Source organism: Dermacentor silvarum, chromosome 11 (assembly GCF_013339745.2).
Source record: "Dermacentor silvarum isolate Dsil-2018 chromosome 11, BIME_Dsil_1.4, whole genome shotgun sequence".
NCBI classification, from domain to species: domain Eukaryota; kingdom Metazoa; phylum Arthropoda; class Arachnida; order Ixodida; family Ixodidae; genus Dermacentor; species Dermacentor silvarum.
This window is the reverse complement of record NC_051164.1, coordinates 108,950,256-108,973,990: the sequence shown is the minus strand read 5'-3', so window position 1 is coordinate 108,973,990 and position 23,735 is coordinate 108,950,256. Positions and strand designations below refer to the sequence as shown.

General features: G+C 46.0%; 1 protein-coding gene across 1 annotated transcript in view; it reads right to left on the bottom strand.

Moving 5' to 3' along the window:
* Positions 1 to 21,977, bottom strand: part of LOC119433030 (gastric triacylglycerol lipase) — a 29,645-nt gene extending 7,668 nt beyond the window's left edge. The window contains exons 1-6 of the mRNA XM_037700178.2: positions 21,747 to 21,977; positions 15,809 to 15,914; positions 12,927 to 13,164; positions 4,639 to 4,756; positions 3,536 to 3,686; positions 1,277 to 1,372 (exon numbers count right to left, since the gene is read on the bottom strand). Of these exons, the coding sequence (XP_037556106.1) occupies positions 1,277 to 1,372; positions 3,536 to 3,686; positions 4,639 to 4,756; positions 12,927 to 13,164; positions 15,809 to 15,914; positions 21,747 to 21,796 (759 nt within the window). The 5' untranslated portion in view covers positions 21,797 to 21,977. The remainder of the gene's footprint in view (positions 1 to 1,276; positions 1,373 to 3,535; positions 3,687 to 4,638; positions 4,757 to 12,926; positions 13,165 to 15,808; positions 15,915 to 21,746) is intronic.
* Positions 21,978 to 23,735: the final 1,758 nt, after the last annotated feature.

Sequence of the window (23,735 nt, the reverse complement as noted above, 5' to 3'; positions counted from 1 at the left end):
ACTACTGCCACAACGTTGGATGAGCGCACAAAAAGCACGGAACGAGCTTTTATATAGAGCAAAATAAATATTTCCTCATTGCACAAAAGGTCTTGCGTCTACTTTGTGAAATTGCATGTGGCACAGATTCGATGGGACTTTACGAGATCGTTCGCAATCATTTTTACTAAATAATAAACCGATTCTGCACGAAGAGCAAAAAAAAAAAAGGGGAAAAAAAGGGGGGGGGGGCGCAGCCGGCGTGCTAGCGTGCGTTCAAAATACGCGCGCCCAAAACCGAAACCGGAAGTGATGCAAGTGATCGACACCAACCGCTTGGCACGCTGCAGTCAATTCGGCCGCTGGGCCCTATGGGAGTGTCCCCACTTGTTGAATTCCTTTCTCTATGGTATATGCGCCTGTGTAGTCCAGTCCCCTACGTTCAAAAGCCCCGGTGAGGCAGTGTCAGTGCTGCTGGCCCTGACACGTTTTAATATACCACTCTTTCGTGACACATTTTTTTTTTCATAGCACGCACACGTTGCTATTTATTTTCGTAATTTTAATAAATACACACTTTACGCACTTCACAGCGACTGTTTTAGGCCTCTTTGCACCCACGTTACATCCACACTTCGCTATGCATCACTTCATTAAAAACTCATTACCACTGACTTGGCGCTCTTTGGCCAAATCATCATGCTTTGGGTTCATATTAAAAGAATCTGAAGTGGTCAGAATTATTCCGGAGCCCTCCCGAGTACCAGGACTGGGCCGTCCAGCGGGCCAGGGCCATTGCCGAGGATCTCGAAAGATTTTTCTCCGGCGATGGACCCCTGGCAGCCTAGCCCCGGGCACCAACAGCCTTAACCGCTGGACAAATAAAGTTTATTCCTATCCTATCCTATCCACTGCAGCGTCCCTCATAACACACTGCTGTTACAGGGTATTTTTCCTCATAGCAATATACCATCTGGATAGAGAGATGCCCGTCTGTATCGCGGTCGTGAAAGGGGTAAAAAACTCGATCTAAATTTTTTTATCCTGTCTGTTAATCACCCTTTTCACCAATCACTCAACCCCCTCTTGCTTATCTCTGCAAAATACTGGCCCTGTCAGGGCTTTTAAATCCCTATGATTCCTGGGCCTCTGCACTTGGCTCAGCGATATTTCATTACAACAAGACCGGGTACGGGAAACTCGCGATCCAGACCTGTTTTCTTGGCTCGTTATTACAGAGAGATTATAAGCTTTAACCGAGCAACCCAACTACGAGTATAGTGCTGAAAATACTCACCGCTGGCTTTTTTGACATAGATAACAGCTGCTGCTTTGCAATAAAAAACGCGTGAACCGGTGTCGTTACCGGAGCCAGCGCCACGAAAATGACCACCTGCGTAATACAGTGAAATCTTGTTCATACGATTCTCCATAATACGTTTTTCGGGATAATACGTTTCTTTTTCTGTTCCCGATAATAAGATTTGGTTGAATGATATGTTAGATAATACGATTTTCGGTTGATACGCTTTATTTCTCGGTTCCCGTGAAGATCGTATCAACGATCAAGTGTCAAACCAGCTTGGAACAAGAGCGTCCCTTTGTTAGCTTTCGTTGTGTTCTTATTATGTCATTTATTTACGTCGTTCGTGTGAACATTGAAAATGAAGTCTAAATTGCCCGCCACAGTGTCATGCTATGGGCGGAGCTTTCCGGCCACAGTCCCACATTGCAGGTCGTGTTGATGATGATGGTTACCGGTATGCCCTTGGAAACGGGGTGGGTACCGGCCACGGCAATTTCGATGGGGGCGAAATGCGAAAACACCCTTGTACTTAGATTTAGGTGCACGTTAAAGAACCCCAGGTGGTCCAAATTTCCGGAGTCCCCCACTACGGCGTGCCTCATAATCAGATCGTGGTTTTGGCACGTAAAACCCCATAATTTTTTTTGAAACGGGTGGGGGCAAATAGTAACCTAGCCAGCTTGATTTAATCAGGTTTTATTACATCTATCGCTATCTAGCCTTTTGCTTATCTGATCTCGATAATAACTTTCGTATTTAAGAACTCTATCCCTATATTGTACGATTACCTACGCTTGCAATGACTCCTGCTCTATCAATCTCTTCCCCGCTTTTTCCACCAATACGGGAGCACCGTGGATGGGGATCTTTGATAGCTAATAACTCCGCTTGTTTTTTTCCTCTTCTTTCTGGGGTTTTACGTGCCAAAACCAGTTCTGATTATGAGGCACAACTCCGCTTGTGTTAACGCTTTTAGCTGCTCATTTTTGTATTAACGGTGCTTCGCTTGCAATGAGCAGTTCCGCTTGTATTAACGCTTCTAGCTGCTCATTTTGTTATGCGCAGTGCCTAGTGCTTTCACGCGCAGCGTTAAGATGCTGTTCATACAGAATTTTTGTATCCTTCTATCGTTTCACTTATTCTTGTATTGTTTTATACCTACTCCGGCCCGAGGCCTCACACTAAGGCCGGCAGTTTGTACCAAATAAAAATAAATAAAATACTTTTTCCTGCAAAGTAATACTAAAATAGTGCCGTTAATGACAAAATACATTTCACCACTTTGTTAAAAAGTGTTGCAGGGCCCTTTTAATTAAACGACAACATCGGTGCGGGTTAGTGCGAGCGCCAGGAGCTGACTTTGATTTACGAGGAAAGTTTACCTCAGGCAGCACCTGTATAAATAAAAAAAGGAAAGTTTACCTCAGGCAGCACCTGTATAAACACACTGGAACGGGAAAAAACGTTTTTCTTGGCATTTGCTGCACCGAATTCCATAAGGTCTGTCACATTTAAAAAAAAAGTCAAAACGTACCTGCGGTTCGAGCAGATTTTATTCCTGCCCTCAATTAAAAAAAGAAAAAGAAAAAAAAAGAACGAAAAAAGATTCGTGAAAAAGCGTAAAAAAAAAGAAACGTCATGTTTCTGACACTGTAACCCAGCAATAAAAATTGTATCAGAATTTTGTCTAAGTTGCACTTATTGGGACATCTGAAATGGATAAACATCGATGTATTATGCAACACTGCTCTAAAATATCACTAATTTTTTAATTGAACTTCAGTGAAACCTTCGTAAACACTGTAACAAATTCATGTAAGCTGTAGACGTATATCAAGTTTGCCCAATTCACACTGTCTAAGGGGTGCAGCTTACAGAACTGCGATATCCGTTTTCGGTGTGGAGTTAGATTTATAAACTTCGTGCTTCAATTTTTTTTTAAGCATCACAGGGAATTTGCCGAAACTTTTGTACAAGATTTCGAGGCCCTACATCAATATTCTGATTCCTGCTGTCGCTAGAATTAGACTTTTTTTCCCTTAAATGCAACAAACATCGTCCAAATTGGTTCACCGGCGTGTAATGAGAGCATTTCTGCTTTTTATGTGCATTTGAATAGGTAGTCGGTGGTTGAAACCAATAAAAAGCTTTCTCTTACTTACGACAATTAAAGCGTAATTGGCCAAAAACTGGTTAACTCACGCTGCACTACATTGTTAGGCTAAGGGGATAATGGTCATGCATCGTGACCTTGTCGTTGTAGGCAGGCACCGACGACAGTAGTCCGAACATGACGAGCGTCCCCTGGGAGTGGCCGACGTAGCCGAGTCTGGAGTTCCCCGTCTCCCGGAGGACGTAGTCGATCATGGCAGGAAGGTCGTATTCGATCATCTGCTGGAACCTGAGTTCAAGCGCGCACGGGTTCAACCACGCGTGAAAAGAACGAGACCTTAACTACGAATTCCATAGCAGGAAGACTAGGTGCGAAAGAAAGGGCAGTTTCTCATGAAGGTAGTAGCGAACCGAAAGATGAATTTAGAACAAACCACAATTACATTTTGGCTTCTTTAAACGAAATATGTTGCTTAGGTAACTAAGGTCGGTGTTTTCGGTTTCAATATTTCAGAGAGTCGACGTGCTTTATTAGGTGTTTCTAACAAATATACTTCTCGAGGGTTTTTTTCGGCGTCAATATTCGTTGATTGAAAGCTAGCGGTCAATTTCTTTTTAATGCGGGTCTTCTGGTACATATGCGGATACCTTTATTTTTCTGTGTGTGTTTATTTTCATGGATGAGTTTGCTTCAGGCATATTAGTGGTATTTCTCGTTAGGTTCATTTGCGATTGCTGGCCTTAGCTTTTTCACTGGTGCGAAATTACTACAGTAATCAAAGAAACAAGCATAGAGGCGCAGGATTCTCAACCGTTGTACGTACTGACCGCGCACTTCAGTAAATATGCTTCAGATTTGACGATGGTATTAACCAGAAAATTGACGGGATCACAAGTACAAGTTTGTTTAAACGTTCTTTTATCACAATGAATATTAAGGGGGATAATTGCAACGCCTCGCTCAGCCATGACCGAACGAAAACGGGCAAAACTACACGAATCACGCTTAATTTGTAATGAATAATTGCTCAGACGGGAAGACAGGGCAATTCGTAACCTGTTAGAAGCGGTCAAACACTGACATTTAGGCCTTCAGTTGATCGCAGGCGAGCTACTGGTAATTCGCTTCAATGGCTTGTGGTTTCACTTAAGAATGAAAACTGATGTTCATGGTTCTGGCACTAGTGCTCGGCGTAATAAATACAAAAACTATTTCACTAGTCAACTCGAGGCCGACTCACGAGAAGTTCCAGAAGCTGACGTCACTGTCGGCGCTGATGTTGACGTGCTTGCGGGAAAGCGTGTTTCCGCGAAAGTTGCCGAGCCAGACGTCGTAGCCGGCGTCGGCCAGGACGTACCCTGCAGTGACGTGACCATCAAGATACTCACTATCTATTTAATTTACAGATTAATGGCTGTACCAGAGGCCCACACCTCTACCTTTAGCTTTAGTGGAACACCGAAACAAAAACGCGAATCGGGCCGTCAAGCTCGGCTTGCCGGTCCCTACGTGGGACTAGCCGGGTGGCGCGGGGTGTCCCCTGCGTCTTCTTTGGACCTCAGTAAAGTTATTTCACTCACTCACAAAAACGCAACAGCGCTTGTTAGACATGTTTTTCGTTGCGCATTCTACGTTCGATAAGCTTATTAGTCATTGCAGTGATTCGCAATTCGCGAGGATTTGTGTCTGCCGCATCTCGTGTATCGTATGCGACTCGGAGATGAGAGGTCACACAAAATGTTACTTGCAATAGAAAGTTATACTCTATAGTGCTTGCACTGGTTCGAGCCATCTTGTCTGAAGCTTCTTGTATGTCATATGTCTAACTACAGGGTGCGCCATAAATGTTGTCACTGGGTTCATTCCGAATATTTTCGTTGATAATAATTTAAATAAATTTGAGTAAATCTTTTGTAGGGCATATACCCGATATATTAGGAATACAACACAAAACATTTTATTTATTGTTCCCACTCTTGGCTTTGATCACGGCCACTAAACGCTCTGCGTAAGATTGAATGGCTGCCTGCAGGGTATCCGCAGGATAATTTTTTTTCCAGGCTCGCTTCAGCGATGCTTTCAGGGCCAGCATGCTGGTTTGTTGAAGGGGGCGGGCATCCTTTTTAAGAATAGCTCGCACACAGAAGTTCAATGCTTCAGGGTAGTTCACCGGCCACTCTTAAGCTGGATATGAAGTCGGGCTCGAGAGCGCAACACTACTCCTGTGGTGTTGATCTGATGTTCGATTGTTGTGCTGGGGCGCCGTCCTGCTGCAAAGTACAAGGCGTCTCGCCGAAGTGCGACAGCGGTGAGGGCAGCGTACGAGGCTCTAGAATAGTCCATCTCTAACTAAGTACGTGTGAGTGCCGATTTTTGCTCCTTTTGTCACAGAAACAAGAGGAATGCGACCAGTGGTGGTTACCCCAGCTCAGACCGTGACAGACCAGACACCGCCATGCGAGTTTCTAAAAAAATGGCCGACTGATTACAACAATAAGCTCTTACGTCGGAACAAATGCATGAGAGTTCTGAGTGTTGTGACGGGTCACTACCGTGAAAGCTTTCTCATCGGTGAAGATATTTGCCAAGTGTTCCCCAACAGGAGCTGGCATTGCCCCCTTCATCATTTTCTCTGCACTTCCGTCAGTCCATGTCTTCTCTGGAACTTATCTGGAATATCTTGAGGTCCCTTCGCACGGCTCTTGTCATTGCTGTCACCGACACATTCAGCTCCAAGGCCAGCCTTCTGATGCTTCTCCGTGACTGGTATCGGATTCCCTTTCTCACAATTTTATTAAAGTGAGAAGTGACCACAGAGACAGGACGACCACTGCGGGTTGCGTCCTTAAGTGTGCCGCGTTTGAGAGCCCAGTAAACTTTCTTGCGGAGAATGTTTAGACTTTTGGCGACCTCGGAAGCAGTGTCCGGCCTCGCTTTATGACCATATTGCGGGTCTATGAGTCCTAGGAAGTGTCATTTTCCGAAAGATAAACAAACCAGCACAAAACATGGTCGAAATATGAAATAAAGATTGAAGAAATGTTTGACGAAACGATGTGGAGAAATTGTAAAAAAATTAGAGTTACAATTACCGATCAAAGTGTGTGTAAGTAATCTGGCGCATCCTGTATACAAAACAAAATGCAGAAAAAGTTGTAAAGGCGCCTTTTTTTCTGCCTAATCGATAAACCAAATGTCTGCAGTGATTCTTTGTGGATCACTATAGGGTCAAGAAAGGACTTCAAAACAGCTGGGCATCCTTAAATCATTTGCGACGCAGTGCAGTTATAACGGCACGACGTCGACGGCACAACGACGGTGCTTGGCTGACTGGCATCGAAAACATCGAAGAGCGGTTTTCGTAAGGGGAACGTTGCGAACAGCCGCGTTTAATTCATTCCAGCACAGATATCTGCAACAGCAGTCGCTTGCTCGCTTTCAACGACTATTGAAACCAAAGGCTCCTTTGTGTTGGCTCCTTTGTGGGACTTTGTGGAATTAATTACCTTTGATTTCTATGGTCATTGATAACGACCGCGTGACTGCAATATCTCTGAATTTTCTTCTTTTTTAAAATATGATTATGCTAATTATTCCAGTCTTGTTTCCAGCTCCTCGACTGTCTCTCTACCAAATATCTCCGTACGTGTAGCTAGTCCACGAGAAATATTTAAAATGTGCACTGATCATGGCGCTCAAACTCTTCCCCTGGACATGATTTGTTTGCGCAGTAAAATTTAGCACGGAGGCAAGGTATTTCATTATGTTTCCACCGGCGGTCTTCAACCATACCAGTTCAGAAATGCCGCTTCATGCTTCGGGAATGGCCTGGATATCTTTCTACGGTGATTTACTTGACTTTGTGGGCTTTCGGGCTTGCTTTTGGGACAAAGGAACGACAACACGGTAGCAGAAACGAACCAAGGGGCATTTATTGCACCTTCTCTAAAATCGGCCAGCTAGCTAGCGCATACGAGTGAACGAGAAGGCGTTCGCGGGACGGTCCCGCGGAGCGCCCCGTGGTGCCCCGTCGAGCGCGACCGCATCCAGTTTCCGCAGCCAGAGACCGATGCTAGCTCCTCTTGCGTGCGAGTATCCCCGCCGTCAGGTGACATGAGCAGCGGAACACTCGCGCCATCTCTCGTACTACTGCACAACTACCGACTACTGTCGTCGCACCTGCTCTGCGGGGAAGCCTGACTTCAGGAGACGAAAAAGCCATGCGGGGAAAACATCACCAGGGGGGCGGGAGAATGTCGAGCCTCCCCGCAACTGACACCCCACCAGTGAGCAACAAGGTGCAAGTTGTTATCTATCACCTGCTTATTTAGCACAGTACACAGGGCGTGCTTAGCAGTGTATTGAACGGGAACTTTATTGTTCCGTTTTCTGTTCCGGTTTAACGAAAACAGTTATTTTTCAAAGCCTAACTATCGGTAAATGACATAACATTATTTTGCTAAAACTCTGTTGTGCTCCCGAGCTGCACAGAAAGATTAAAAAAAAGGTACGTGTGCTGTTCTTCATGCCGCAATTAGTTACAAATAACCCTCGGAGTCAACACATCATCTCTCTCGCACCTACTTCAGTTTACATCATCACCATCAGCCTATATTTATGTCCACTGCAGGACGAAGGCCTCTTCCTGCGATCTCCAATTACCCCCTGTCTTGCGCTAGCTGATGACAACTTGCGGCTGCAAATATTTCCTAAAATCACCCCCACCTAATTTTCTGGCGTCCTCGACTGCGCTTCCCTTCTCTTGGTATCCATTCTGTAACTCTAATGGTCCACCGGTTATCCATCCTACGCATTAGATGGATTGCCCAGCTCCGTTTTCCCCCTTAATGCCAATTAGAATATTGGCTGTTCCAACTTCACAACAAAACTCCACAACGAAAACACCCTTTCCGTGCCGTGGCTCTGCATCAACGTCGCGCGCCCCCATCACCTGATGAGCGACTCGAAGTATCTTTTACGATGCAAGAGCTTGACGCTGCAATTTCTGTTTCCCGACGCTCATCGGCACCAGGACCTGACGAAATCACGTACGCTGCACTCCGCCATCTTGGCACAGAAGCACTGTCTTTTTATTGCGATAGCAATTATATGGACACTCAAAAGCAGATTTCTGCCGTCGGCGTCGCCGTCGCCGTCGCCGTCGCCGTGAGGTTCCGTATGACGTCAATGGAGATGAAATCGTGGCCGCGCGCCGCCGAACGCTGTATGTGCGAGTGAAAGGGCGCGAGGGACGCGCTCTTTCACGGGGAGTGAACGCACGGCGGAGAACAAACGCGCGTTCTGCGCCGTGCTTCCTTAAGGGCTGCAGAAGTAGGCGTCTCTTTCCTCCTTTACAATCACCATATATGTAGAGCAAACGCGCCTTCTTCCGATGCGCGAGAGGCCGTGGGGGAGGGGGGGAAGGGGGAGGGAAGGGAGGCGACGTTTAGCTGCGGCACCAAGTGCCTATTTATATCAGAGGCTCCGGCAACAGTCACCAACGCCGCACGCATTTTGAGCGAACGCGGGCAAAATGCCGACGGCGTCGACAACAGTTCGGCGCGTTGCCGGTGCTGCTGCATGTCCAAGTTTATACAGCTGATAAAGCTAATATCATTACTCCGTATATCTCTCTACAAATTTGCTATCGCAATTGATGCTTCACCTTTCAGGTGAAACTGCGACAACTTTTTATTGCGATAGCAATTATATGGACACTCAAAAGCAGATTTCTGCCGTCGGCGTCGCCGTCGCCGTCGCCGTCGCCGTCGCCGTGAGGTTCCGTATGACGTCATTTGGAGATGAAATCGTCGCCGCGCGCCGAACGCTGTATGTGCGAGTGAAAGGGCGCGAGGGGCGCGTCTTTCACGGGGAGTGAACGCACGGCGGAGAACAAACGCGCGTTCTGCGCCGTGCTCGCTTAAGGGCTGCAGAATTAGGCGTCTCGTTTCTCCTTTACAATCACCATATATGTAGAGCAAACGCGCCTTCTTCAGACGCGCGAGAGGCCGTGGGGGAGGGGGAAGGAAGGGACGCGACGTTTAGCTGCGGCACCAAGTGCCTATTTATATGAGAGGCTCCAGCAACAGTCACCAACGCCGCACGCATTTAGAGCTAACGCGGGCAAAACGCGAATTGGTTGGGTTGGGAACATTCCCTGAAATGCCACGTGGGAGTCAGGGAATGTTCCAGATAGTTGGAAATGCAGCCGCATTGTAGCATTACTTAAACCGGGGAAGTGCCCTAACGAGCTTTCCTCCTATAGACCGATCGCCTTAGCCAGTTGCGTCGGCAAAGTAATGGAAAGAATGGTTTTGTCAAGGATGGAGTGGTTCCTAGAGAGCAATCATTGCTTTCCTGATTTTATGAATGGATTCAGAAGAGGCCGTTCTTCGATCGACGGTGTTATCTCCACTGTTGAACAGGAAAGAAGTCGCCGCCGGTTAGTTGGAGCTGTTTTCCTGGATATTGAGGGTGCATACGACAATGTTCTCAATTATGCAGTCCTTGATGCACTGGAAGGTTTAGGCGTCGGTGGCCGGCTATATGCATGGATAGTTAGCTATCTCAGTGGCCGCACAGTGTATATGTCGATAAGTAATGGCGACACTGGCCAATACGATATCCACCGAGGTGTTCAACAAGGGGGTGTTCTCAGTCCAACACGCTTCAATATTACACCGATTGGCCTTGCATCTCAACTTCGTAACACGGTAAGGATTAGCGCATATGCGGACGACATATACATATGGGCATCTGGAGCTACCCGTCCCCAAATGCGTGCTAGACTCCAACGTGCAGTGACAATCACAGCTAAATATTTGCGGCGTCAAGGCCTTCAGCTCCCAGCAGCAAAATGTTCCGTGATTGCATTCACGCGAAAACGAATGACCAGGTATCCCATAATTGTCAATGGAACAGCGATACCTGCAGTAACGCACCACAGATTTCTTGGCGTAATCATAGACCGGGGATTATCTTGGTCAAGACACGTCGCTGCAATGAAGTCAAAGCTGAGGAGTTTCGTTCACGTCCTTGGCGTCGTTGCAGGAACAAGATGGGGCCCTTCGGAGTCATCGTTACTCCAACTGTACCAAGCGCTATTCATAGGATATATACGGTACAGCATGCCGGCGCTCTCAAGCATGGGACTTAGTTGTGTGCGCACGCTGGAGAGCATTCAAGCTCAATCATTGCGCACATGTTTGGGCCTCCCACGATGCACGTCAACCAGTGGAACTATAGCGGAAGCTCGTGCTTGTCCTATTGCTGTATACTTGATCTGCGAGCCTCTTCGACTGTACCTCCGCATGTTGACCCGACACAAACACCATCTTTTGTCATCGCTCCCTGCCACACAGCCAGATTGCAGCTTTTCAAGGATTCTATCACGTCATCAGAATATTCTACCGTCAATATTTTCTCCCGACTGTATTCCGATAATACCCCCGTGGGTTTAGCCTAAACCGTTTGTTGCTCTGCAGATTCCCGGAATTACAAAAAAGACGTCCATTGCATCCATTGGCCTCAAGCAGCTTACTCTGTGTCACCTTTATGCAGAGTACGGTGATACCGACGTGAATACGGATGCCTCTGTCACACCATATGCCTCCACTGCAGCCTTCGTCATTCCACATATGATCGTCGCACGGCAGTTTAACCTAGACCATAGGACAACATCTACTGCCGCAGAACTTGCTGCTATCCGAGAGGCACTTCGATTTCTCTCCAAAGAGCCTCCTCGCGCATGGACGATATTCTGCGATTCGAAACCAGCTCTTCAATGACTATAGAAATCGCAGAGCTTCTCGACCATGCAAATAGAAATGGGCATATTATCACCTTTTAATGGATACCTTCACATTGTGATGTGATAGGGAACGAACAGGCAGACGCTGAAGCGAAAGCTGCTCTAAATAATGCGACTGAAGTACGCATTCCATTCTCACGGACAGACACAAATGCCCTACTTCATCGCATAATACGCAATTGTATGTTGGAACACTGGACCCAACCAGATCGTCAACACAAGCGAGTGCATAAATGGGGCCCAGAAATGAAATACCGCATTCCTCACAAGCTCAAAAGAAGCCAAACAAGCATGGCGCACCGGATTCACCTTGGTGTCGCATTCACAAATCGTTATAGACATGATTGGTTGCAGTGACATTAGCCCCAATTGTGAATACTACCAGGTACCAGAAACACTTGATCATATATTTTGCGTTTGTCCCGCGTACGCGCAAGAACGACAGAAACTGGTCTGTTCAATTGCAAAAGTCGATAAGAGGCCCCTATCAGACGAGTTTGTTTTAGGTCCCTGGCCAAATGCAAACAGCGTAGCCCTGATAACCAGTGCCGCTTTAGTCTTTCTACAAGCCACTGGGCTGGACGCACGGCTTTAGAGATGCCACAACGTTGTAAACTTGTATATACACACCTCCTCCTCTTATCAACATCATCATCATTCATTAACCCTTTTCCTCCTCGTCCCTTTTCCCCAGTGTAGAGCAGCAGGCCAGAGCAAGTTACAGCTAAGGCCCACCTCTCTGCCTTTCTGTAAATAAATTTCTCTCTCGCGAAGTCTAGTGTTGCCCTGATTCTATTGGAAATTACCTTGGTGTATATTTTATACAATACTGAAAGCAAGCTAATGGGTCTATAATTATTCAATTCTTTAACGTCTCCCTTCTTATGGATTAGTATAATGTTGGCGTTCTTCCAGCTCTCTGGTACACTTGAAGTCGTGAGGCATTGCGTATAAAGGGCCGCAAGCTTTTCAGGCATGATATCTCCTCCATCTTTGAATAAATCGACTGTTATTCCATCTTCTCCAGCAGCTTTTCCCCTGGTCATGTCTTGCAAGATCCTTCTAACATACCAGTGGTAACGTCTCAGTTTACATACCAGTGTGATAAAAAGCAACCGGTCAACTAGGAGGCGCTTTGTTTCAGCGATAAGATAACTTTCCCACCACGGGAGAACCATTCCGCAGTCACCAATATCGGGCGCTCACGAGTGTTTCACTAACAGACCTGCCTCCCGAATTTTACACGTTGAAAACCGCACTAACGGTGTAGCCACTTTTAAACTGACAGCAGGCCTCGCGCGCATTTACAGATGAGGTAACATGGTTGAGCCACGAGTAAGGTAAGCCGATGAGCTCACTTGAACTTAAAAACTAATATTCTTTCTTTGTTTCTTTCGTTCCAGAGTGAAAAAGAATCGTAAGGTTCTGGTACAGTTCCGGTTCGAGGAAAATTAACGGGTTTTTCCATTTTCGGTTCATTTCCGGTTCCATACTATGGCGCTTAGCTCTTATTTTGTTGCGCTCCTGAAAGGGGCGCTTTATAGTTAGTTTTATTCTCTTTAGATGACGCGACCGTCAGCAGGCCCGAATGCTATTCGCTATTCTCCCCCTTTCTGTTTTTTTTTTCTTTCGAAAATGAGGTCTATGGACAGCTTCACCACTTGGAAGAGGTTTGGTTTCCGCTCCAAAATACAGATGACTTCACGGGTGCACCGTACCGAGGCTCTGGTCTGCGTAGTTGGCCACCCACGTGGTAGCCGAGCCGAATAGCCCGTGCATGAGTAGCACGGGCGCTCTACTGGCCCCATCGCAGCCAGGGGTGGTCGAGTCAGTACTTGTAGCCTCTTCGATTTCCACTCTGCCTCGGGGTATCCTGTACAGGCCGAGTACGTAGCCGTCGTCGGTCACCACCGGGTGGGATTCGACGGGGTATCCCCGAGCCTCAATAAGCTCTTCCTGCGCGAAGGCGTAACCAATGAAGGTTAGTTGAAAGTTTACTATAGAAATGAAAAGACTGCTGCTTCGGTAAACATAGGAGGGCATATGATCAAGGACACAGAAATACAACAGACACCACCGTGCGCCTTCTGTGTTTCTGTGCCATTGCTCCTCTTAGTCTTCCCTGCTCCTGTTGTTAGGTCAACAGTTATATGCACCATTTATAACACAATCATATTAACACAACACATCGGAGTTACAATGTGAAGCAATGTAAGATACGAAAGAAAACATCGTACTGCGTACGAGAAGGCAACGAACTAACTACACAATTTTGCCGCAATATATTTATTGTGTTAATGCATTACAATGCTAATGCTTTAGTAAGCTGCGCCGCAAATGCACTGGGCATACTGCCGCTTTTCATTGAAAGTCTTTCACGCTAACGCTTTAACGAGTCGCGTCAGGAATGCACTGAGTGTTTGCCGCTCGTCAACGAGCCTTTCGCCAACTTGGGTCGCTCAGTGTGTGCCACTATAGGTGTGTGGCCCAAGAAGGGCACCAATCTCAGCATTCGCACCCACGGCATGGATCTCTTCTCGGAAGCTACGCGCGGGCTTCTCGGCCGCGTCACTAGATGGCGCAAGCACGTCCAATAATGCATGACGCGTTGCGGCGGTGGCAATTCCATTTGTCGATACATTGCTACACTGCTAATCGCATGAACATCGACTCTCATCGTGAGATGAGTTGTGCCGGATTTTATTTTGTCCCAACGTATAGTATGGGCACACGCTCTCGATGTGTTCAGATGTAAGGAACGGGCCCCATGCGTCTAGCTCATCTATACGGGGTGATCATTTATTAAGTTTTCCGGAATATTTAAAGATCGCCTGTTCCAGATAACGTCATTCTACTCCTTGAGCTGTATTATTCGGAGAGGCGGATTTTACTTGCACGAGAAATTTAAACACAGATTCTAATAATTCAGATAATTCACTTACCAACTTCTTAATTACTGCACGGCACATATTGAAATTTACGAATTGTAGCCGGCGAGATTGGAAGGCGTAACAACTTGTAATAAATATTTAGAGTGACACCAGTTTGGAGATACGCGCCTACAAACTCGCCGTAAAAATGCACTGTTGTCCCACTTGCGTTTTCTTTTCCTCTCTCTTTTCTTTTCGCTTTTTTTTTCTCAAAGCTACCCTACCCGCCGTGGTTGCTTAGTGGGTATGGTGTTTGGCTACTAAGCACGAGGTCACGGGATCGAATCCTGGCCACGGCGGCCGCATTTCGATGGGGGCGAAATGCGAAAACGCCCGTGTACTTAGATTTAGGTGCACGTTAAAGAAACCCAAGTCGTCCAAGTTATTCCCGAGCCCCCCACTACGGCGTGCCTCACAATCAGATAGCGGTTTTGGCACGTAAAACCCCATAATTTTTTTAACAAAGCGATCTTTTCTGCAATAAAGCACAAAAGTAACTGGAGCGTCCATGTATTTCGTGCCACACTTTAGGAAATATCTCGAAACAGGTGTCATCCTGGAGATTCATTTCAAGTGGAAACATCTTGCAAACTCCCCGGCTAGATTGAGTAGATTGCAATATGTGCCGTAAAGTATTTAATTAAAAGTTAATTATTGAATGTTCGAGCGGCCAGTCGCGCGGCAATATTGCTTGTATCCGCGGGCTTCTTTCACGCTCGGCGAAACACATTTATGTAGCACGTATTGAGCAACAGAAAGCTGTATCGGGAGTTTTTCGTGTTGCTCTGCAATTTTTCATTGACGCTTTTCATCTAATTATAATATTTGAGAAGCTGAATAATTATTTAAGGCTAATTATCTAATTACGCAGAATACAAGAAATAAGCTGAGTATCGCCAAGCGACGGCGAACAACATTACCTTGGTTCTGTCCAGCTATACATGACATTTGCATATTTTTAAATCTCTGTGCGTGATAGTTGGGACACTTGTGATAGGCTACTGTAAATGGCGCTGTCCCAGAGGGCTGAACAGAACGTCTTTCGGAAACTATGTTTCTAAGCATAAAAAAACATAAAAATAAAATTGGACTTCACGCTGGGAAGGTGGTTCGCCAGCGAAGCTGTGGTATCACCTGATTCGATAGACCAATGTGACGCAGCCTTGAACTGGGTCCTGCCGAGCCTGAGCACGACGCCGTGGTGCATGTTGACGTTGCTGTTCCCGTCACCGCTCATGGTGTTCACGCTGCTCTTCGAGAGTCTTAACTATGCGTGACCATTGCATAGCGCTATCGCAACACAAATGAAATCAGTTGCTAGGCGGTTCTACTTTTGTATATGAAAGTGGAGTGACGTCACTCCCTGCTTCGTATGCTACAGTTGCTGCTTCCAGACAACCGCAGCTTATGCAACTGTAATCTTTACCGCGCTTGCGGCGAACGCTATTCGTGAAGGCGAGCTTTCTGGTTCTTTTTTTTATTTCTCCACGCGGCCGGCGCCGCCGCTGCCGTGGATGCGCGGAGGCGAGCGCCACCTGGTGGTGGTGCTAGCAACCCAGCGGCGCACGCTACGCGCGCCTTCCGGCTGTGATTGGTTGAGTTTCTGGCCACGGAGACGAAGAAATCCCGGGATATTAGTCATATGCAGAATCGCTGTAAAAGGGTCTCACAATAGTTTTCTCGGCGTCAGCGTCCTTGGGCACCATGCGAGCGCGGGCGCCTCCGGTCCGCCAAGAGGGAATCGTGCCGCCAACCAGAAACACGAGCACGACATTCCTGCATGCACGTAACGATTTCTGCCATGTAACCATTACAGTCTGTTAGGAGCCAGTTCAAGGACGCTAACGAGAAATTTTAGATCTGTACTTTGTTCTTTATTAGTTCGAACAGATAAAGACAATGCACAGATGATATTGCGCAGATCGACCTGTTCATTTGGCTTAGTTAGAAGAGGTGGACGCTACTTGTGCGACAAATCGCAATTCCCAGAGGGCTAACGAAATATATTCAGTAATTTATTTTTCTAAATATTCGCTTTAATGTACATGTTCTAAATGCACAATCGAAGCCGAGCTTAATGAAGTCATGTCTCTTTAGCAAGATATAAAACTAGTGCACTTGCAAGATAACTCAAGGACGAACGACGCTATCAGTTACAGGTGATTTAGACAAAAAGTCTGATCGAAATAAATAACGGGCAAGGGGTATATTGGTTTATTACATTACTGGAATTGCGAGCACGCCAGTTTCATACACGCGCACGCGCACACGCAGGCAAAGAAAAAAAAAAAAAAAGGCGGGTGGCGCAATCACCTGAAACTTTCTGCAGCTGCTGTCCGTGACGTCAGGATTTCGCAGCGTCTGCTCAGGGCTAGTAAATTGTTTCTGAAAGACGTACTGACATATTTTCGACTTCTCATATTTTATTTTGTCTTGAATGAAGGTCATTGAACTTTAACCTCTAGAAAACCTACTGACAAGGCTTTAAGTGCCCGAAATAATTAAATATGATGTTTTCTACCGCCGGTTTCAGTTTCTTTTCTCAGCAGGTTACCGTGTCGGTGACGTCATGGTGAAAAAGGTGGTCACGTGGCAGCAGGACACCGTGACATTTCGACACTCGCTTCAGCTCACTCGTGAGGGCCGTTGTAGCAGCATAGCAGACGATTGAGCGAGCCTGGGCGAGTGTGAAAATATCCTACTCCCACGTGACTAAATTCTGCGTCATGACATCACACCACAGCTGAAACAAAAGTGAAGCTGGTTGTATAAGTGCTATTAAAATTAATCATTAAAGAGGCCCTGAACCACCCCTCGGGCTTGGTGAAACAACCTATAGTCCGCGGGTATACCATACGCTGCTGTGAACATCTCAGCCAAGTTTTGGTGTCGTACGCGGTACGTGGAGCTCGCAAGCTGAACGCGAAGTCTCTGAAACGCTCTCTTTTCAACAGAAGCCATGACCCTCACTCCTTTCTGTATGCTTTATTTCATAATAAAGCACATTCCAATACGCGACTGCTATTGGTCGCTGCGGTCGACTACACCGCGGCCTCCGCGGGGTGCCGCCAGGAGTCCACTGGCTAAGTGCACTGCGACTCGCTGAGGACAACCGCGTTTGCCTTACGCTTAGCGCGTCGTAGGCACTAAAATCGGAAGTTGTGGCGTCTACGTTAACATCCAAAATGAAATTTGAACTGCGCGCCACGGTGACACATCGAAGGCGGAGCGTTAAGGCCCCAACCCCACTCCGCCGTAGCCTTCGCAGTGCAAGGCATTGAAGAAGGAAAGGGAGCACAGCGGGGGCCGTGTTTGATTACCAATAACTCCGCTTCTGATGAACGCATTGAAGTACTTATTGCGGCAAAGTATTTCTGAAATAGCCTATTTTCACCTCAAATGCTTTTCTCCACTTCGATAAAAAAGTGGTTCAGGGCCTTCAAGTGTACTCTGAGATTTGTCAGTGTTCTTTCTAGGGTATTAAAACCCGGACCTTCATTTAAAGCAATATATCAACAGTTGAAAATGTCATGTCAGTACTCATCTAACCAAAAAAAAAAAAAAAAGAGGCATACAATGTATTGGAAGCAATTAACTTACCCTACAATATAATTCATATGAACCATAAACGTATTCTCGTGTGCCTAATGCGACGAACACAAGACGATGTCAGGACGGTTTATCTGTCTTTTTGCTCGGTTCTCTTCTCTCGTTCGCTGATCTCTCGTATCTGCTACTCCCGTAAAACACTACACCAGCCTGAGTTCTTCTATTCAAAAGTTCTAGTCACTGACAATAGCTGAAATTCCACTTAAACCCACAGCTTTAGTATATTAAAAAATGGCAGGAATTGTAGGATTGTAATAGAAATCACGAGTGTACAATTTTATAATCCCGCTAAAGAGTGCAGCTTTGCCAATTGATATGAAGACGTATTTTAATAGTAGATAAAACGGAGATATCCCATTGCTATTTGCATGCATTTGTCTCTTCGGTGATGCGAATTCTTCAAGAATTCTGTTCAGAGTATAATAATGCAGTTTCTATAGCAATGTCTGATACGCAAAATTATATACCAGCGTGGGGCTAGACTAACAATTTATTACTGAAAGTCAACCCTGTCCTCAGCGTTGGAAGTCAGCAGTGTTCGTCCTTTACGTCGGCAAAATCTTCTATGTGCGCGGCTAGTTTTGTTATCGTGGCTCTCCAACTAGCCAATACAAATGCACCATTTTTAAGGCAAAATTTTATATCCTGAAAGGCTCTGTCATTTACTGTCTACAATATAGTACATGTTAATATTGCAAAGGGTATTAATAGTACCTTGCGTTTCAATTAAGATTTGTGATTTTGGTCTACTTGTATTAAAAGAATTTCTAGCCCATAAATCACAATTTTGACCCCATAATTCACCACAGAATTGTATACCTTCAAATTATAAGCTGAATGCGTTTGCCAGAATAAAGATTGCTTCGTCGTTCACCTAACGAGAGAAATCCTTGAATATGGCAAACCATCCATTGAGAGAATCGATGCTTTGCCAAGCATCTTGCAGGCGGCTGCAGGCTATGCAGCATCATTTATGATTCCGTAATGTATTAGTACCAGGTGGAGGAATTAGTGAATTTTCTTTCATACAATTTCTTAATTTCACAGGTGTCTGAGTAACAAAAAAAGGTTTTGGCCCCGAGTTACATATCTTTTACGGGAAACGTTTACGTGGGACCGTACCTGTTAGAAATTATTGAAACGCAAGAAAATTCTCGTACTACCACTGCTGAGCTGATTTGAATACTGTTTTTGCACAAACACACAAAAATGTGTCGCAGTTTCCCCCGAAAGGCGAAGCATCGATTGTGAAAGCAAATTAGTAGACAACTATACGAACTAGGGATGGTAGTTTTATCGCCCGTATATACTCGTAAACATGAAATCGCTTACTAACTAAATTAACTAGCACGGTAAAACGCGTGCACAGGTAAACATGAACACATCTCGGTCGAGGACCGCTGAAACTCGCTGTCAAAACGCTGGAGTGAGGAGGCGCGGCAGCAGCAGTGAGCGAATTGACCTTCGCGCCGTTTCTCGCTTCAACGCGAACTAAAAGCCGAAAGCACAACGCATACGAATCTAGCGGCACTAGTTTCACTTTGTCCACATCGCAGATCGCTTTAAAAATGAGGCCCGCGCGGGCGCGCACTTTTTTCACGTCGCAGATCGCTTTCAAGATGCGGCGCCCGCGCGGCCACGCCGCAAGCAGCCGCCGCCGCCGGAGGAAACGCCCCCCCCCCTTCCCTCTCTCGCCTCCTCCCCCTTGCCTCGTGCGTGGCAGAAGAAGCACGCTTCCGCCACGCCTTTCTCCTTGACCCTCCCAAGCTTTCACTCGAACATACAGCGTATGGTGCGCGGCGACGATGTTACCGTGTTTGGACTTTTACGGAACCTCACGGTGACGTCCACGAGCACGACCACGACGACTGCAGAAATGCGCTTGGAGTGTCTATATAATTGCTATCGCAATAAAAGAAAATTAGTAGAAAGCTGCACCGCAGAGACAATTGGGTGACGAATTTTTTTTTTTTTGAGAACGCCAGAAATATGCGTCTTGGCGCTTCAGTTTTTAAACTTCTTTGTTTCGCTATAAAGGCAAATATCAAAATGCTGGATACCGAGGCCGTTAAAATTCTCAAGCGGACAGACATTAGGTGTTATTAAATACTGTGAAACGTGTCCATAATGAGCGAATGGTACATTCGCACAATTCACGTAAGCAATCGTTTTACACAGAAGAGATAAACTAATTCAGCAGGTCTGTCCGCTTAACATGCTGTGATAGATGCAGCAAGGTAGATATACCTGGTAGCGAAGCTTCCATAGAAGCCCATACGTTCAAAACATGGTTGCTTACCGGTGGTTCATGGGGCTTAGCGCCACCTGTGTGAGGAGGGAACACTTCCGGCGGAAGAAAAAATAATTTGACGTCATATCCGTCAAAAACAGAAGTGACGTCATTTTGTTCTCATAGGCGCGAAATTTGTTTTCGGAGGCCTGCCATTAGAGCTGTATATTCAAATGCCCCGCCATTCGACTTCATGGGCGTTCCGAGTTTTCAGCGCGAAAAGCAATGCCGGAAAAATCAGCCGTACGGGTGTCGAAATCGCATCGCTGCACAGAACATACTTTCTTTGGAGGCCGACGAACACTTTGGGCGTAGATTGCGTAGAGTGCTCGTCCTTTCGTCGGACGCCAAGCCCGTCGGCCAGCGCTGTTGCACGAAAACAACTATAGTAAACAAGTATCTGACGGTCGCAACTCACTACTTTTGACTGCACAGGTTAATAAACAATAAAACTACCCGCGTCACCTAATTCAGACAAACGTTGACATGCAACACAACATATGTGACGGGGGCGTATTGTAACAGGTGAACTTTACGAGTGCCCCTTTCCACGCACTCCAAGAGTTGCATGGCATCGCAAGTGATAGCGGCGTCAACGCCCGCCGCTATCGATGGGCGCTCTCACGGTGGGCCCTGAAAAAAGGTATATATTGATAATGATCGATCTAGTAAAATACAGTTGTATCTCTTCTCGCCATGCATATATAAAATGAATTAGGAATTTTATTTTCGTTGAATGAATCTAACTGCGTCTCGCTTTAATTTAAAAACGCTTTTTTTCTTTCCCAGTGTGTATTCCCTCCAAACATAGTCGCGCTTCAATCGCTGCTCCCATAACCACCCTTGCTGATGCCGGTGACAATTGGTTCTGAACCGCTTTTCGCGCGAAGCTTCGCGACCTATGTGGATCGACCTTGGATGCAGTTCGCAGAATCTTTATATCTATGTTTCGAACGGTGTTACTGTTTCGAACGGTGTTGAGCTGGGTGCTTCAACAATTCATTTTGTGAAACCTATCTGAGTTTGACAACTTAAGAGAAAGAAAATACATGCATAAATAGGTCGTTTCCGTGCCACTGTCATCAGATTAGCTTTTCTGTTATATAGGGGACACTAAAGAGAACAAAACATTGAGCTGTATTAGTGAATTACCCTTGTTCAATAACAAAAAAGCCTTTCTTACCGTGAGAGGCTTGATGAGGTAGAAAAGACCTAAAAGCGAGACGGGTGACGGCATTACCTTGAAGTTCTCGCGTCACCTCACGCTGAAGTCATGGATTTTGATGAGGGCTGTTCGAGCCTATAGTTAAATTCTTATCGGTAAAGATGGACTACATCGTACTCTAAAAGAGCCAGAGACTGAGCTCAGCCAGCTTCAGGAACTTCCATTGAGTCAAAACAGGAAAGTATGAAAACATTCTTTGAAATCTGTGACGTACGTCGCGCTGACACACCAGCGATGGGGTTTTTAGATATTCAAGAAACGTAACTTTGACCTTCATTGTCACTTCAAATACTAATCAACTTATTACCGCAAAAATTATTACCGCAACAGTCTATTCAAGTACAATAAACCTGATGTCGGTTAAGAGATTGCCGATAAATAGTGACAGCTGTTCTGCATTTCGCATGAATTTTAGCAGAGATCTCGAATTCGGCCCAAATGTCAAACGTTTCCTCTACGCTTTTCAAGGCTGGCGACGACTTACGCATAGCAGCGGTGAAAGACCAACCTCCTCGCGTGAGCAGCCCGGAACATCTCTGATTAGGATTCTCGGAAAGCGGGATTGCAGCCATACACGATTGCAGCGCGCTGTCTGTACAACTTCCAGCTCACGAGTCCGGGCAAGGTCTCTTGGCAACTGGGCAAACATTCCTCGGAGCCAGCAGCGATCATCCGTCTTCACACCAGCAGTTTGCGCTCGGATAATATACACGACGTATGGATGCGTATGGACCCTGGGTGAGAGGGAACTTAATGGCGTCACTCAGCCAACCGGGCAGACGGAAGAGCGATAACGAGGGCAGGGTCATCTGCTCTGAATAGACGCTTTATCCGTGTGGGACGCTGACGGATAACGTTATTTTACCATTGTTCTGTGCTTTCAGGCACTGAAGTGAGCGTTAAATGACTGCCGGTACACCGAAAGCTCTGCTATTATAAATTAGGCGATATGGTTCTAGCAGGGTCCTTCAATAAAAGTATTGAAAGACTCAGAAAGGTTTAGGTGTGAGCTAATCAGTATGGATCATTCATTTTAAAACAGCGCCAAAAAAAAAAAAAAAAACGGACAAGGGAGAACACGGTACGAGCTCTGACTGCCATCAACATCTCTATTGAAGCCTGCGCAAATATATGCTATTCGCAACGGGATGAAAGAGAAAAAAAAAAGAAGAAATGGTAGGGCGAGTCATTATCTATCACCTCTTGCTGCGCATGCGTCAAAAACATAAAACAATACAAATGTACAAATGTAACAAAACACATAATGGACACAGGCCAAACTGATTAACTTCTAAGAAACGTAAGTTCCTTATCCTGGTTCTAGTATATAAGGAAAAGGGGTTGGCGACCTTGCAAAATGAAGCCCATTATCATCGCGCACCTATAGTGTATCATATATAAAACTACATGTAAATGTTCCATTGCTTTTACTGCTAGAAAAATGCCTCGAGGCTATCTCTTAAAATTTATCATCTCAGGCAGTTCCCGACGTTGGTGCGGCCCGCGACTGCAACGGAGCTTCTGAGGACCTTCATTAAAGTTATTTGTCTGTCTGTCTGTATCTCAGGCAGTGAACGAAACCTTAAAGGGCTTCCAGAAAGCCAGTAGGTCTGCTGTTATAAATCAGACGATAAATACTAGTATAAGGAGAGGCTGTTGGCGGCCTTGACACAAAAGCCAGTTAACGTTGCAAGTCAAGTGTACCATCTCAGAAACTAAACGTAAGCCTCCCATTGCTCTCACTGCGTAGAAAATGCCTCTGGACTATCCCTTTTCTTTATCGTCTCAACTAGCTGTTGAAACATCTTTTCGAGCCATCTTGCACATGTCGTGTCGACCATCGATACAAAGTTGGCGTTTCTGTTTGTAAGACTAATCTGTTTAAAGCGAAGTTTTCTTTGCTTACGATTCCATGGTATCGCAGGGTCGGTCGCTGGTCGGGTTCTTGCAGAGCAGATTCGCGCGTCCCGCGGCGGGATTAGAACCTCGGCCACCCGCGCAGCATCCCAATGCTCTAACCACTACACCTCAACCACTTTTTTTAATTTCTTTCGGGCCTTCACTCAATTCACACAGAAATACATTATTGAAACTGCATACTAATACGCTAGAAAAGATACACGATGAAAAAAAAATGTCCCAGTTTTACCCGAAAGGCGAAGCATCAATTGCCATAGCAAATTAGTAGAGAGCTATACGGAGTGAAGATAGTAGTTTTATCAGCTGTATAAACTTGGACAAGCAGCAGCACCAGCAACACGCAGAACTGTTGTCGACGCCGTCGGCGTTTTGCCCGCGTTCGCACCGAACGCGCGCGGCGTTGGTGACTATTTCCAGGGCCTCTGGGGGCGGCTCGGGGGTTTTCGATGAGATGAGAACGGGAAACTTGTCTAGAAGCGTCGGAATTCTTTGTCACCTTCTCGCCTCGCAACGTTTTATTGCGATAGCAATTATATGGACACTCAAAAGCAGA